Source organism: Mytilus trossulus, chromosome 3, assembly GCF_036588685.1.
Source record: "Mytilus trossulus isolate FHL-02 chromosome 3, PNRI_Mtr1.1.1.hap1, whole genome shotgun sequence".
NCBI lineage: Eukaryota > Metazoa > Mollusca > Bivalvia > Mytilida > Mytilidae > Mytilus > Mytilus trossulus.
Window position 1 is genome coordinate 92,393,968 of NC_086375.1, and position 17,363 is coordinate 92,411,330.

The 17,363-nt window shown below is 32.5% G+C and overlaps 1 protein-coding gene across 1 annotated transcript in view; it reads right to left on the reverse strand.

Annotated features, from left to right (window-relative positions):
• The window catches only part of LOC134712862 (uncharacterized), a 30,668-nt gene that overhangs the window by 5,060 nt on the left and 8,245 nt on the right, over window positions 1-17,363 (reverse strand). The window contains exons 3-14 of the mRNA XM_063574830.1: window positions 15,319-15,421; window positions 14,302-14,423; window positions 13,924-14,044; window positions 12,434-12,503; window positions 10,400-10,603; window positions 8,659-8,794; window positions 8,137-8,268; window positions 5,688-5,828; window positions 5,128-5,202; window positions 3,208-3,342; window positions 2,167-2,403; window positions 444-566 (exon numbers count right to left, since the gene is read on the reverse strand). Of these exons, the coding sequence (XP_063430900.1) occupies window positions 444-566; window positions 2,167-2,403; window positions 3,208-3,342; window positions 5,128-5,202; window positions 5,688-5,828; window positions 8,137-8,268; window positions 8,659-8,794; window positions 10,400-10,603; window positions 12,434-12,503; window positions 13,924-14,044; window positions 14,302-14,423; window positions 15,319-15,421 (1,599 nt within the window). The remainder of the gene's footprint in view (window positions 1-443; window positions 567-2,166; window positions 2,404-3,207; window positions 3,343-5,127; window positions 5,203-5,687; window positions 5,829-8,136; window positions 8,269-8,658; window positions 8,795-10,399; window positions 10,604-12,433; window positions 12,504-13,923; window positions 14,045-14,301; window positions 14,424-15,318; window positions 15,422-17,363) is intronic.

Below are 17,363 nucleotides of genomic sequence, written 5' to 3' on the forward strand. Positions count from 1 at the left end.
AATACTTACACAACTCCATGTGTCATGGCTATTTTATTTACATATCTAAAAATATTTTCATAATTTCAATGATTGGGCATGTAGTATACAGTCCTTTTGGTTTTGTTTATAGCACTATAGTTGTATATTATTTCTATAATTCCAATATGAAAATAATGAAGGAGATGAGGTATGTTGGTCAGTGAGTTTAATGACGTCCAACAATCTCATGCATCTTTAGCTTTTTAACTTTTCATTTTCTATATCTTTTTAATTCAAAATACAGAAACGTAAGGAGGAGATGATGTGATTTATTTTTTAAAGATTGGTTTGATGAAGATGGGCTAACGGTTTTTTCGCTTTAATTGCACCCTTACAGGTATATTTTATTCTTCTTAAAAATCATTATAACAAATTGAAACCCTTAAAATCGCGTGTTGTATTTTGATAGAAATTACTTTTACCTCCAACACATCTATCACATGATTTTCTACAGTTAGGAATCATCCAATCGGGGTTGACAGTACATTCGTTTTGGTCCGCCCATTTTTTACATTTTCTTGTATCATGTAGATCACGGCAGCTTCCTATAATAATAAATGACATCAGTGAAGCAATTTCACTCCTCTGCAAAACTATCAGATGATGTACTAGATGTTTGCAATGATCAATAAAGAAGTAATATAGTAAAGTTTAAAAGTTTTATTTAAACTGATCAGATGTCTTTAGACTTTCAGAATCCAATAAATTCTGTCTAATTTAAACACTATATAGTTTAAAAATAAATGAGCAAGGAAGTGTTGTCTACATCCTGGATGTTCTTTTTAATATCATGGTTTTTTTTTGTCATATGCATTTCTTCTGACATAAATATATCAGTTTAGTATTCATTGTAAACTCTTTAAGCTTTTAATATCTGTCTCCCTCGTGCAATGTTTGATTCATTGCCCGGCTTTGGTTATACTTGTTTGTTGTTTTGAATTTATAGCTATTCATCTTTTCAATTAGCTTTGGATTTACAAATATTTTGGCCTCGAGCATCATTGAAGAGACATTATTTGTCGAAATGAGTATCTGGTTAAGAATATTTGGTACATGTTTTTGTCCTACTCTGAAATATCAACATAACAATGTCCTTTAAAACCCCTAAAACATAAAAAAAAATGTCTATCGATCTTACTGGCTGTTCTACTTAACACCCCTAAAACATAAAACATTTATAAATGTCTATCTTACTGGCTGTTCTACTTAACACCCCTTAAACATAAAACATTTATAAATGTCTATCTTACTGGCTGTTCTACTGAACACCCTTAAAACATAAAACATTTATAAATGTCTATCTTACTGGCTGTTCTACTTAACACCCCTAAAATATAAAACATTTATAAATGTCTATCTTACTGGCTGTTCTACTTAACACCCCTAAAACATAAAACATTTATAAATGTCTATCTTACTGGCTGTTCTACTTAACACCCCTAAAACATAAAACATTTATAAATGTCTATCTTACTGGCCGTTATACTTAACACCCCTTAAACATAAAACATTTAAAAATGTCTATCTTACTGGCTGTTCTACTTAACAACCCTAAAACATAAAACATTTATAAATGTCTATCTAACTGGCTGTTCTACTTAACACCCCTAAAACATAAAACATTTATAAATGTCTATCTTACTGGCTGTTCTACTTAATACCCCTAAAACATAAAACATTTATAAATGTCTATCTTACTGGCTGTTCTACTTAACACCCCTAAAACATAAAACATTTATAAATGTCTATCTTACTGGCTGTTCTACTTAACACCCCTAAAACATAAAACATTTATAAAGGTCTATCTTACTGGCTGTTCTACTTAACACCCCTAAAACATAAAACATTTATAAATGTCTATCTTACTGGCTGTTCTACTTAACACCCCTAAAACATAAAACATTTATAAATGTCTATCTTACTGGCTGTTCTACTTAATACCCCTAAAACATAAAACATTTATAAATGTCTATCTTACTGGCTGTTCTACTTAATACCCCTAAAACATAAAACATTTATAAATGTCTATCTTACTGGCTGTTCTACTTAACACCCCTAAAACATAAAACATTTATAAATGTCTATCTTACTGGCTGTTCTACTTAACACCCCTAAAACATAAACATTTATAAATGTCTATCTTACTGGCTGTTCTACCACTTCTATCTTCCTCTTCTTCTTCTGTGTCTTCCTCATCATTATTATCTCCGGCGTCATCTTTTTGTGGTGGCTGCTCTGTCGTCAGTTTGTGACAGAGTCGACAAGATTTTCTACAATTCTCAGTCATCCAAAACGGGTTTATTCCACATTCTCCCTTTTTCGCCCAACCGTCACATTTCTCACTGTTTTCGTATAAATTTCTACAGTTTGTAGTCGCATCAACTGAATCAAAGTATTCTCGAAATGAAAAGTAAGTAGTTTTGGTGTCGTGCAATTATCTATTTAAATACAATTCAAAAAGGTAAACAATATAACAATAAAAATTGTGTACACGACTTCCAACTGTTTATCATATATACTGTCAATATTAGTGACCTTATACTGTTGTCTGTTATATGGTCCAGTTGTTGTCTCTTTGACACATTCCCCACTTCCATTCTCAATCTTATGTATCTGTGTCTAAATATTCAAATAAAATCATGAAATCATGAAATCCTAAATTATATAAAATAAGAACAATTATATTGAATGTCCTAATTTTCTGTACTAATTAATTACATATATTGTATTATGCATGCTCCAATGACCAGTATTTATAAGGAAATATTATATTTTAGTTTTTAACGATTATTTTCAGTTGAATGATAATATCTCATCATCTTGTTTGTACATACAATGAAGTAATTATTTTTGGACTCTCATAAAACAAGAAAAACAGCTGAAACATGTATAAATTGTCTGCAAGGAAATGTCTAAAACCTGTCTAAATAATTTGCAAGCAAATATATAAAAACATGTCTAAACTATCTGCAAGCGACTGTCTAAACACTTTGTAATTTTATTCAGTTGGCGTCCTGTGACAAACATGTGTTATAGAATTTATTAGTCATTGCAATGGCTTTATATAACAATGTCTTTTGGCTTTACATTTTAGACAAATAAACGATCTTTGATTGATAGAAATTACCTCTTTTATAATAATTTAGTATTAACCCATAACTAAGTTTTAAAACTGTAATATCTTACATTCTGCTTGCCTTTTACTACACATATTGCAGGTTTTTCTACAATTTTCAGTCATCCATTCCTCACTTGTTACACAGTCTCCAAGACTCTCCCATTTTTGACATTTTGCAGGAGGAAACTTGTCTGTGCATTCAGCTTTAGATCATGAATATAAGAAATAAATTTTTTTTACATACTGATTTATAACATATCTTTCTTAAAGTTAGAAATCATTCGGCGACTGAGGTTCCAACTCCTTAGGCAGAGCTGACCTCGTGTTTCAGTTAGAACCTAAGGTCTTTAATTGTTGTATAGTTTTCACAATTCGCTTTAACTTTTGAAGTTTTTACCGTTCATTGTGAAGGCAAATCTAGAATAAGGATTCGAAAGCACCAAAATCATAATGTTCAAATAACATTTGCACAAATCTTTACATTTGTCAACACGAATCCTACTTATATTTTTTACATACCAGTACTCACCGTATTAAAATATTGTTTAATATCTGGTATGATACATACAATAAACTAGTATACATTGTTATTTGGATGGAGAGTTGTCACATCTACCTAGAATATCTAACACATACATACTAGTATATTGTATGTATGTGTAAGATATACTAGGTAGATGTGACAACTCTCCATCCAAATAACAATTTATAAAAGTAAACACTTATAGGTCAAGGTACGGCCTTCAACACAGAGCCTTGGCTTACACCGAACAACAAGATATACAAGGGGTAAAAAATTACTAGTGTAAACAATTTAAATGAGAAAACCAACGGGCTAATCTATATATAAAAATTATCAAAAGTACCAGAATTAAAATTTAGTACGCCAGACGCACGTTTCGTCTACATAAGATTCATCAGTGACGCTCATATCAAAATATTTGTAAAGCCAAACAGGTAAATAGTTGAAGAGCATTGAGGATCCAAATTTCCAAAAAGTTGTGCAAATACGGCTAAGGTAATATATGACTGGGATAAGAAAACCCTTAGTTTTCGAAAAAAAAATCAAAGTTTTGTAAACAGATAATTTATAAAAATGACCACATTATTGATATTCATGTCAATACCGAAGCTTTGTGATACCCTCGAGGAGGAAACATCCACCAGCAGAGGCATCAACCCAGTGGTGTAAAGTTGAAGAGCATTGAGGATCCAAATTTCCAAAAAGATGTGCCAAATACGGCTAAGGTAATATATGACTGGGATAAGAAAACCCTTAGTTTTCGAAAAAAAAATCAAAGTTTTGTAAACAGATAATTTATAAAAATGACCACATTATTGATATTCATGTCAATACCGAAGCTTTGTGATACCCTCGAGGAGGAAACATCCACCAGCAGAGGCATCAACCCAGTGGTGTAAAGTTGAAGAGCATTGAGGATCCAAATTTCCAAAAAGATGTGCCAAATACGGCTAAGGTAATACATGCCTGGGATAAGAAAATCCTTTTTTCGATTTTTTTGTATTAAAACAGATAATTTATATAAAAAAACCACACACATTATTGATATTCATGCCAACACCGAAGTGTTGGCCTTTAACACAGAAAATTATTTCTTCATAGATATTAACTACTTGGATGGTGATACCCTCGGGGACGAAACGTCCACAAGCAGTGGCATCGACACAATGGTGTAAAGGTTATCAAAGGTAACAGCATTATAATTTAGTACACCAGACGCGCGTTTCGTCTACATAAGACTCATCAGTGACGCTCATATCAAAATATTTGTAAAGCCAAACAGGTAAATAGTTGAAGACGAGAAACGAGAAACAAATACAAATAACATAAACAAACGATTATTGTATTACTTTCCAGGTGATTATACAATTACCTGATCAGGTATTAAATTTGAAAATACTATATCAAAAGACCAACAACTTTGTAGTAACTTAAAGGTGTATGAAGAATGTAATTTAGAAAATACCTATTGACCAGTTCCTTGGAAATAAGTTTGCAAATGTCCCTAGCCACATCCACGCCCATGTCATCACATGGTCTCCTGAAAGTATAATTTTATAAACATATTCATTGTACATAATATATATCAATTAAAAGATTGATAAATCAATCAAGAAAACCTTATAAAACAAAATATTCATAGACAACGGTACTTAAGATAAATTTTAGTTTTAGAAAGATCCAAGCTTGTAACTTCTGACATCTTTTCATAGGACTATCAAGTACATTATTTTTAACATAACTACTTATTTTATAAAAATAATGAGTAGAAATTATATTTAACTTGAAATTAGAGACTGTGTTTAGAGAATAAATTATGTTTATTGATACCATTGTATTAAAATTGAATGAAAGTTGGAAGGTTTCTTAACAACATCTTATCACATGTGTGATGGCTTATTGATGGAGAGTATGGGTTATATGCATGTTCAAAATTATTTCTTCATAGATATTTCTTCATTATTTTAGCTACTATATCTTTTTGTATTTTTATGTATGTTTACTAAAATACCAGCATAATCATACCCTCGTCGCTTTCGGCATCGTCGCCACACAGTTTACAAGCTTTCCTGCAGGAGGTCAGCATGAACTTCTTGTTTGCTTTACATTCACCTTGTGATGCCCAAACATTACAGGCCCATTCGTCATACATATTTGTACAAGTATCTGAAAAATTTTCCCTTCATAATTGAAGTAAATTCGTAGTTTCCTTGATGCAGTGTAATCTCGTCAGTAGTGTATGTAATTGCTATGATAACAGACATACATATTGATAAGTTTTGTAAATTGGTTTTGACTGGTCGGCCCTAAATGTATATTATGTTGTATATGGATACGCTTTGTTTTGTTTTGGTTTTTTTTATAGAACAATTTATTGCTTGATGTTAACAATTTTGTCACAAGTCCAGCGTTCCACGCTTTGTTTCTTTCACTGGGTCGATGCCACTTCTGGTGGACGTTTCGTCCCCGAGGGTATCACCAGCACATAGTCATCACATCGGTCTTGCCATGTATATTAATCATATGGTCATTTCTGTATTAACTGTCTGCAAAAGTATGAATTATTCGAAATTCTGAGAATTTTCTTATCCCAGGCATATATTACCTTAGCACTATTTTACACCACTTTTTGGAACTTTGGATCCTCAATGCTACTCAACTTTTTTCTTGTTAGGTTTTCTAATTTTTTTTTATCAGAGCGTCACTAATGAGTCTTGTGTAAACGAAACGGGCGATATGCGTATCAAATTATAAGCCTGGTACCTTCGATAACTATTCTAACTATGGATACATACAAGTTTTCGCTTACCATAGAATTGCTTCTAGCTTTCTATATAAATCCAAAGCATGTACACTAAATAATATAACAAATTGGTGACGAATTGACAAGAGATGTTTTGTATATAAACAGAAAGATAATTCAGAGGTTATTAAACAATTTTATAAACTGTATAGTCTCTATTGATTATATGCCATTTACATCAAATGCCAACAAAAATAAAACATTGAAGTATAATTTTAGATCCTCTCTGACTAGTGACAAATTATAGTTGTTCCTCTCCATCACAATACTGACCAATAGTAAAATGAACTTCTCATAGATACAATAATTAAAATGATATACAGTAGATGGGCATTTTGCCTACAAAGACTCATCAGTTCAGCTCGAATCAAAATAGTTAAAATTCTAAAATAAAGTACGAAGTTGATGTGCAGTAAGGACTCACAATTCTAAAAGGTTCTGTCAAATACAGCTATAAAGTACTCTATACATGGAGAAGAAGTACTTAGAATTTCGAAAAAATTATGTTTTTTAAACAGTTCATTTATAATTATAACCAAATCAATGATAGTTCTTGTCAAATCAAACGTGCTGACCTCTGTGCTAGGTATACCATTGGGGATGAAGCATCTCAACTAACAGTAACATTGACCCAGTGGTTGCAAATAAACTCATCATACATACCAACATTAAAATTGTGTTCAGACGAAATATGTTTAAAAGCAAGGAGCCTGTAATTTAGTGGTAGTCGTTTATTGCTGTTTCTCATATTCGGTTTTCGTTTATTTATTTGTATAGTTTGTTCTTGTATTGTGCCGTCGTGCCACTGTCCCGGGTTAGTGGGAGTGTTTGGTGCCAATAAACTAGTTTCATTCCATATGATATATGTGTCTGGCCCAAGTCAGAAGCCTGTAAATCAGTGGTTGTCGTTTGTTGCTGTGTAACATATTTGTTTATCGTTTATTATTTTGTACATAAATTAGGCCGTTAGTTTTTCTAGTTTGAATTGTTTTAAATGTGTCATTTCGAAGCCTCTTATAGTTGTCCTTTTGACATGGGCTTTGTTCATTGTTGAAGGCAATACTGTGACCTACAGTTAAATTTTCTGTGTCATTTGATCGCTTAGGAAGAGTTGTCTCATTGACAATTATACCACAGTGATACGAGATCATCAAAAATACTAAAATAATACTACAGCAAAGAATGGTTGCATTGCATTTCAATTAGTAACTAGATTTCCTCTAATGTTTGTGCTATTTTCACATTTCCTGACTGGTGTGATCAAAATATTTCTCCTCACTAGTAAAAATCTGTTCTCGGCAAATGATTGGTTGAAATTTAATTGTAACGTTGAATTTTCTTGTTTTCTTTTGAATTTGTTATTGTGACGTCAGGAAAAAAGGTGACTATGTCTGATGACGTCATATCAAAAGTACACAACTTTCCCCAAATCTTTGAAGAGGAAGGTTAAAAATCATAAGAGAAACAGATTCTTCAACAGTTAAATTTTAATTATTCAAAAAGCTCGGCAAGCCTCACGCTTTAAATATTGAAATTTAACTGTTTCGAGTGGAGAAATATCGTAATACACTTGTTGCAGTTATGGAATCTTTATGAATCTAACATCAGATTATTTTAGAATATGTAGTTATATTGAATTTGTTTATCTATTTGCTCATTTCAGTTTAGTACCGTCTTGGTCAGCATCAGTTCCGGTGGCAGGTTGGCCTTCCTGGCAGTTCTGTGATCCGTCAGGACAAATACATCTACAGTTCTGGTCAACAAAACCTCCATCACGACAACGAATGTTGGAAGGACATCTTTCTGAAACAAACCAAGACTCTATAATATGTGTCGGCTTAGTCATTTATTTATGTTGTTTTGTTTATGGGAATATGTTTTCAGTATGTTGAGTTCATATAGTTCAATTTAACGCATTTATTATTTAACAATGTTAGACTCTCTGTTTTGACACATTCATGCACAAAGGGTGTAATCAGGTTAAGATCAAATAATAAGATTGGTTTGTCCCATCATTTTGTTTAGAACGCAAAAGGTTAAACGTTAATATGTGTTTTCCTAAAACCGTGGTTATGCATGGTTGATGACACCAAAGACACGTGATGTAGACAAATTAAGTGTTTTTTTTTACTTTTGGGTGATTAGTTCTGTGACTTCATTTTGTAACATTTTAAATGTATCACATTATATTACCACCACATCTGTATAATCTGTTGACCGCCTTGACATCACTGAAGGACAATTCTTTACGCCAAACCTTTCCGATTGTCTCCTCTTTAGACTTGTCCTTAGCTCTGATGGTCTGGGATTTGCCGTCACTGGAAAAAGCCTTTCAAGAATATTAAAAAGTGAAGGAACTTCAAGTTGCCAAAAAAAAAAACCATTCAAACTAATTTCGCGTATAATTATCGCTTAAGACCTCTTCATTCATTTAATACCAAAGTACAAGGAAAATTCAAATCGGAAAGTTCCTTATCAAATGGCAAAATCAAGAGCTCAAACACATCAAATGAACGGATAACAACTGCCATATTCCTGACTTGTACAGATATGTCCTTGTGTTGAAAATGTTTGATTAAGGATGTTGATTCAATGCTAAACATAAGGAAATTTTATAGAAAATCCACAGCCTTTATCTTTGTACTCTCATTTTTGGCAATTTGATGACTTATAGATATAGGATTATGTCATGCAGTGCCAGCATCAATTTCTTTTAAATAAGTTTATTTATGTAGTTATTGGTATAAACAAAATGTGGACCAAATCATGTACACCTTTTAGGGTGCGCTCGACTTAAGTGACTCAGCATGAGGTGTTTTAGAATTTACAGGTTGGTTAGATTTTTTTGTAAAAAAATAAACACTAGCACATCATAGAAAAGCAAGTGAGTAATCTATGTTTCAAAATTTATAACATAAACCTCTGTATAAAGGCTGTGGATTTTCTCTACAAACCTAGGTTTATTCGCCACAAAGTACTCTTTTTCTATTAAATTCAATGAAACAGTAAATATTATTACTTTGCATCAAGTTTCCCCTTGGTATATGTACAAATTGGCCTATCTCTATTTGTCATTTTATCTGCGGTTTTGATACAATTGAAGTTTGAAAAGTTCGTACAAAAATGGCTACAGAAGGAGTCATCAACCATAAACCTGGTTTTATGTCTAGCTCACCCTCTCACTTGTATGACAGTCGCATTAAATTCTATGATATTGACAAAAAAGTAAAAAATGTAAAACACACGTACAGCGGTCAATATTGTGTTACAATCTAAATCACTATAAAAACAAACAAATGTATCAAAAAGAAAAACAAATGACATATTAGTATAGACAAAGCACATAAGCAAAAAAGAGGAAAAAATCACAACATCATGTGCGCCATTGATTCTCTTATTTTTGCTCGGTTGACTTATATTCGTTGGTTACAATAATTATAAAATCAAAATCAATGGTCAAGGATGACTGATTTCTAATTTCTCAAATTTTCAGCAGTATGAATTATCTTGTATCTCTTATAATAAATTATTACATGAAAATATCAGAAATAATAATACTATCAATGGCATCAACTTAGGTACAATCTAGTAGACAAAGATAACAATACAGTTTATGCGCAACAATGTTAATTTTATTTGCGAATATGTCTTTTAGTCAATGTTGTTTTTAATAGAAATTTGTTTCAATATATTGTTTTGAAGAATGATAAACAAATATGATATACAGCAACAAACGATAAAAACTGATTTACTGGCGCCTAACTTTGGTCAGACATATACAAAGCCTAGAATGTGCTGAACTGAATGGTGCATTTACATATACTTTGATTCTTTTCATACAGAATTGCGCCTTCTTATTATAAAATTTGTTTTACAATAAAAGGTAGTGAATAAATTCAGACTTTACCTGATATCATTTGAATAAGATTATTACCGTAATTCCATAATGCATAACTGAAGAATATTCATAAGTGACATCATATTGGTTGACTTCTTGTCCTGAATATTTATTGAACCATATACGCATGCTCGGTTCGACATTGGAGTACATAATTTCTATAAATTCATCTCTGTTTGGAAGCTGGTGCTCGTGAACAAGACCTAACGCATGTCCAATTTCATGCAGATATAGTCCTTTCTGGAAATAGATAAACAGTATAAATAGTGTTTTAATTTCATTTAAATAGTCCAAATGTCAATATTTAGGCTTGTATGTTATTTTCAGATGTTAATAATAAATGTATGTTGTTCTATATTTTATTCAGTGTATATGGTCTGATATCAAAACGTTTCTTTGGTCTAGTATCGTTGTAAACACATACTTTTCTGAGTATTGTTTATAGATACTTGATAGTATTTTTGTCTTTTTTATTTGATTACAGTGTATCTTTCCTTGAATCATGAATTGTCATTACCCCTTTTAAACATAAAACAGCATTAATTACCCCTTTTAAACTTCTGGTTTAACATGAGGGGGAAAATAATTAGTTGACTGCTGAATGTCTTTGATATTTTTTGTCTCAATTGGTCGGATATATTGTATGGTAATTTCAGGTCTCTTTTCACAAATAGCAAGATGTATTGTCTGATAATTTCAGGCCATTACTATGTATATATTGAATACAGCTTCGTTTGTTAGATCTCAATTACTCAGATTTATATATTGGATCACTATGAAATTTGACATATGATAAAAAATATTCGACTTTTAATCACACTTGAGTATGGACATGCCAATTCGAACAATGTTAAAAAGTATGCAAGCACTAGTGAATAAATTTGAGTCTGAAACGGTCATTTTGATCTTACCATCATGTGAAAAGTTTTAAAAATAAATTATTCAGTCATATGCAGTCTTTCAGTCAATTCATTACTGTTTTTGTGTACAAGTAATGTCAACAATTGAACAGATCTGAATGACTGCAGGTTATTTGTCTAAACATTACTGAATAAATAAATCGCTGTGACTAGACCTTAAATATTACTGAAAGACTGTAAATAATTTGACGAATTATTGTTCAGCCTTTGAAGATCAATATAGGTTCACTATTGTGATGATTGATTGTAAAAATGTATTATACAAAAAAAGTCCAAAAAATATATATACTTTTTTATTGACTATCGAATACCATAATCTTATTCCTAGATATAAGGAGATGTGGTGTTAGTGCGAATGAGACAACTCTCCATCCAAATAACAATTCATAAAAGTAAACCATTATAGGTATATGTATAGAAAACAGGAAAAGGTCTTATGTTGGATAGAGAATAGAAAAATAAAATCGTTCCACTAATTCACATTTCTTCCTTAATTTCAATATTTTAAGAGGGATTTTTTTTACAGGCGTAAACAAGAACTTGATATAAAATACACATAAAATTAAGTGTAAAAAATAAAATAATAAAAGTTCAGAACTCCAACGAAAATTCTAAAAGTCAAGTACCTAACCAAATGGCAAAATCAAAGCCCCAACATATCAAACGAATGGATAACAACTGTTATATTCCTGACTTGGTACATGCATTTTCTTATGTAGAAAATGTTGGATTTAACTTGATTTTAAAGCTAGCTAAACCTCTCACTGTAAGACAGTGTATTCCATTATATTGACACCGATGTTTGAACAAAACAAACAAACAGACACAATAGGCAAAAATGTCAAAAATAGGGGTACAGCAATCAATATTGTGTTATAATCTTACTCACTATGAAACAAACAAACACTAGTAAAGAAAAAGAAGCACAAAATGGAATATAGACCAAGCACACCAGAAAAACATCTTGTAAGAGCATGCGATCATCCTCAATGATAACACTATTAACGGATAATATGCTGTTTGCAAAATCTAATTTAAATTAAATGTTCTATTATCCTTTCTTTTTAATGTACACAACTCAGTTAAATAAATACCAGAAAGGCAAACAAAACAAGTAACTTTTATTAGAATTGTTCTCTCTCATAAATACCCATCTGCAACCATTAACGTCAAGATTGAGAACTTGCATTCCACCAACCATTCCAAGCTGAGAATTACATCTAAAAGTTATATTAAAATTATTCTAACTTGACAATATATAAAAGAAGATGTGGTATGATTGCCAATGAGACAACTATCCACAAAAGACAAGTTATCATGTACAAATGTATAAATGAAATAAGCTGATCGTGTCTTATCGTTCTCATTTTCTTCTTCTTTAGTTATAGATATAAAGTTATAAAATAGAAAACTTTAGTCCGAATAAACCTTGTACAAATGTTATTTGCATGCTTTCAGTTGGATAACAAATCTAAGTAAACCGCATAAACCAAACGGCTTGCTAGCACAACTTTAATAACAACACACCATGAGCATCTGAAATCTTATTTGCATTTAGCTCCAGTCATTAAGTATATGCTTATCTATCCATTAGATCCTGGTGCTCCAGTTACACTTTGTATGAATATCTTACCATTCCGTTCTAATATCTAACAAAGCTCTAGTTGCCAGTTTTGTGAATATCTGACCATCCCATTTGATATATATCTAGCACAGCTCTGATCGCTAGTTGTATGAATATCTGACCATTGCCTTCTTATATCCAACAAAGCACTGGTCGCTAGTTGTATATAGATCTGACAGTTACCTCCTTATATCTAACAAAGCTCTTGTCGCTAATTGTATGAATATCTGACCATTCTCTTTTGTGAACATTCCCTTCTCATATCTAACAAAGATTAGTTCGCTAGAAAATATCTTACCACTTTTTTTTTGTATTTAATAAAGCCGAAGTTGTTTTTTCCTGTCACGTAATGTTGTCATTATAGTGGTATTTTTAACATTGTCATCAAAGCGGGAAGTTAGGCTAGCAATACAACCAGGTTCAACGCACCATTTTTCTTAACAGGTCAGGAATATGGCAGTTGTTATATAAAGTTCGTTTCTATGTATGTTGCATTGGCATTAGCTGCACTTCAGTGTTTCTGTTGTTGTGTTTATTTACTTATAGTTGATGTGTTTCACTCGGTTTTAGTTTGTAACCCGAATTTGTTTTCTTTCAATCAATTTATGACTTTAAAACAGCGGTAACTACTGTTGCCTTTATTGTATGGATATTTGTCTGAAATTTGACAAGCTTTTTTTCAGTAAAGATATACTATACTTATCCAGTTATATTCTAAATAAAGCATTGTACCGGTCAATGAAGAAGTTAAAAGATACTATAGGCAATGAAGCATCGTAAGTTTAAAAAAACACATTACCAAAAGGAGCAATTCAAATACATATAAATGTCATCAAAACGTTACACAGAAAACCAGAAGGTAAACAACCCGAAACCTCGCTTACAATTAGAGAATAATGTTTTCACTGAGATGAAATGCAGTTTCTGCTTCAGTGGTAGAATGCACCATACTATTTAGAAAAACCAAAAATTTAGAAATATGTAGTGTTAGGTCCACTACTGATTGATGTACCTACCCCATTCCATTCTGAAATCTAACATAGTTCCTGTCGCTACGGGTTTTCTCCCTAAACTTAACACAAGAGTATTTCTCCCATTCACGCATTGCCACTTTAATTAGGTATTTTTCTTTGTCAGCTGGAATCAAATAGTGCATGGCTTAGTAGTACAATAAACAATACTAGTATATGAAATATATTTCTATATGCATACTTATATCAAATCATATTTCTGAAAAAATCTACTCTGAAATTAATATAATCATATCCAGGGAGTTTCATACTCATTTAGTATCGTGTTGAATGAAACATGTTCTACAATTGAAATACTATATTTTTTTATAAATAACTCCTTGACTAAAGATTCACTGATACTAAGATCTATCAAATACTCACAAAAATGACCATCAGCAAAATAATAAGGCATAACGCCATCCGCCCACCTCAGGTCTAATTGTCTTACGGCTTTCCTTCTCTTTCTTCTATGTTCAAAGAAAGGCATCTCACGTAGGTCACCACTATGAAATAAGTAAATGCTTTTATTTAACAATACAAAAATTGATTCTAGGAATGTTTCTTATTGATAAATGTTTTACAACATGTAAAGGGTTAGTATTTCGACTTCATGCTTCAAACAAAATATAAAAAAACGGAGAAGTTTACTGGTACAATTGAGTTTTTATATTATAAACTCATTGAGAAAATTGAAGAAAATATTTCCATTTCCATATTCATAATCAGTGTGGTAACGGAAAAATAAAGGCAACAGTAATATGCCGCTGTTCGAGAGTCATAAATCGATTGAGACAAAAAACAAATCCGGGTTACAAACTGCCTGCGGGAAACACATCAACTATAAGAGGAAAACAACGAAACAACAGAAACACTGAAGTGACCAAATTTCAAACGAAAATGCAACTCACACAGAATTGAACTATAAGATAACAACTGCCATTTTCCTGGCTTGGTACAGTACAATTAAATATACTTGCACCGGTTGTTGTGGTTAGCCAAAACTCGCACTTTTATGGCAATGTTAAGTTTAACACTCACATGACACCATTTATTTACATGACATTACAAATAAATGCAAGAACATTCAGGGCAGAGAAATACACAAATAACCAATACAACATATAAAAACAAAGATGTGGTACATTCCAACATGCTAACCACAGAATAAAAGTGAACACGTAAAACAACACAGAACTGTACACAAAACAGCACAACAGACCCAATCATCATTTATATGTATGGACAGAACGTGTTGTAGAGGCATAGTCTCTGTGGCTTTGACATTTGTCCAAAATATCATAAACTTTTCTGTGTCAAGTTGAAGGTAGACAAACTTTTCCAGAAGATCATATGAAGTTTTGTACCTCAGTGAATAATTACCAGTAAAAGTTTACTTACTATTCTGGTGGCTCGTATAAGGTACTAAATTGTTCCTCTGTCAACAGCATGTCAAGTTCCGCCAAGATCATTCCTCCTGGGGATACCATACTTTGTGCTGCAACTATTGGAAGAAATCAAGTTAATTTTGAGCTATCAGAGGTTGAGTCTTCAGTGCTTGGTTGAAAAGACTGGTGGTTAGCGCTGGTCGGCTGCTCCCACTACGTAAGTGATATTTTGCTTATTTACGAATTATTAGCGAAAACAACTACTTCATATTTCACATGGATTTGTGTAAAATACCACTGAAGCAATAGTATCTATCAAACTTTAACAAAAACATTATTTGAGGCCAATATAGACCAAGAAACTTTTTGTGTTTACTGTTTATCGATATCGATTCGCCATGAGTGCATTTTGTATAAGGAGGCTATTTATATCTACATCTAAATTTAGACCACTAATCACGCATACAGGTAATTCACAATACAGTTCTTTCGGCGAGAAACCTACCAGACGGACTCGGCGCGGAACAAAAGCTGGTCGAAACTTTTTTCGATCTATAAGATCTGTAATTAACTGTGAAAGAGATATAGAAAAAGGGAAAGAACGTTTTGTGGATCAAAGTAATCTAATTCATGTCATAACGCACGGTGACACTGAGCTTACAAATTATGACAATCATGTGAGAAATATTCATACAATTGTGCATCAGCGATCAGAAACGAAGCTATCGACAACGCCAATTCGAATACCTTTACCTAAACTGCAAAAAACATCGCAGTGGAAATTGTGCAAACAACTTTCTCTTACATCACTAAACGTTCGATCAGTTAAAAACAAATCCCTATCTATAAGTGACCATTTAATTTCGAGCAATACCGACATTTTAGTGCTAACAGAGACATGGCTCGGTTCCGTCATCGATAAATGTATTCTATCTGAACTTTTACCAGACGGATACACTATTCAGAATGCTCCTAGATGCGTCCAAAGGGGTGGTGGTGTTGCTATCATACATAAATTGAACATTCCTGTTAAACGTGTACCAACGAAAAAATCACCTTCACATTTCGAACTGCTTGAATGCAATATAAGTTCATCAAGAAATAACTTCCGTCTGTTCGTGATTTATCGTCCACCTCCGTCCCGTGCCAACAAGTTCAAAACATCTAGCTTTTTCGAGGAATGGTTGGATTTTCTTGACTATACAATGGGAATATCCGATGATATAATCCTAACGGGAGACTTAAATTTCCACCTAGATGATAAATTCGACTGTGACGCCAGAAAATTCACTGAAACGTTATCTGATCGTGGTCTCGTGCAACATGTTGTTGGTGCTACTCATATTCGTGGACACACACTTGATGTCATTATAACTAGAGAAGACAGTTCAATTGTAATCGGCATTCCATCTATTGAGGAATTACATCTTTGTAATGATAAAGGCGTTCCATCACTCGACCATTTCGCGGTTCACTGTAGTCTGAACGTTAACAAACCACCTAAAAAACGTGAGTCCATGAAATTCCGTAAGCTCGAAGATATTGTTATTGACGATTTTAATACCGACATCAATTGTTCGAATTTCATGCCAAATCAGATAGCAACGCTTGACGAGTTAGTTTCAACATATGACTCAGTGCTCAGTTCTATCATTGAGAAACATGCTCCAATGCAATCCAAAACTACAACATTGCGCCCGAATACAGAATGGCACTCATCCGAGCTCCGTACCGCTAAGACAGAGCGCCGTAAGGCTGAGCGTAAAATGCGGAAGACAAAGCTTGAGGTTCATAAACAATTGTATAAAGAGCAATGTATCAAAACACACAAGCTGCTTTTGAAGTGTAAGACTGACTACTATTCAGATAAAATTTTGGAAATAGGGTGCGATCAAAAGAAACTGTTCAATTTAACAAACAAGCTAATGGGTAATACAAAGACCGTAGTTTTGCCATCACGCGAGTGCGATAAAGATATATCGAACAGGTTCGGCGACTTCTTCCTCAATAAGATCGAAACCATCATGAGATGTCTATCAAGTGAAGATGATTCCTCTC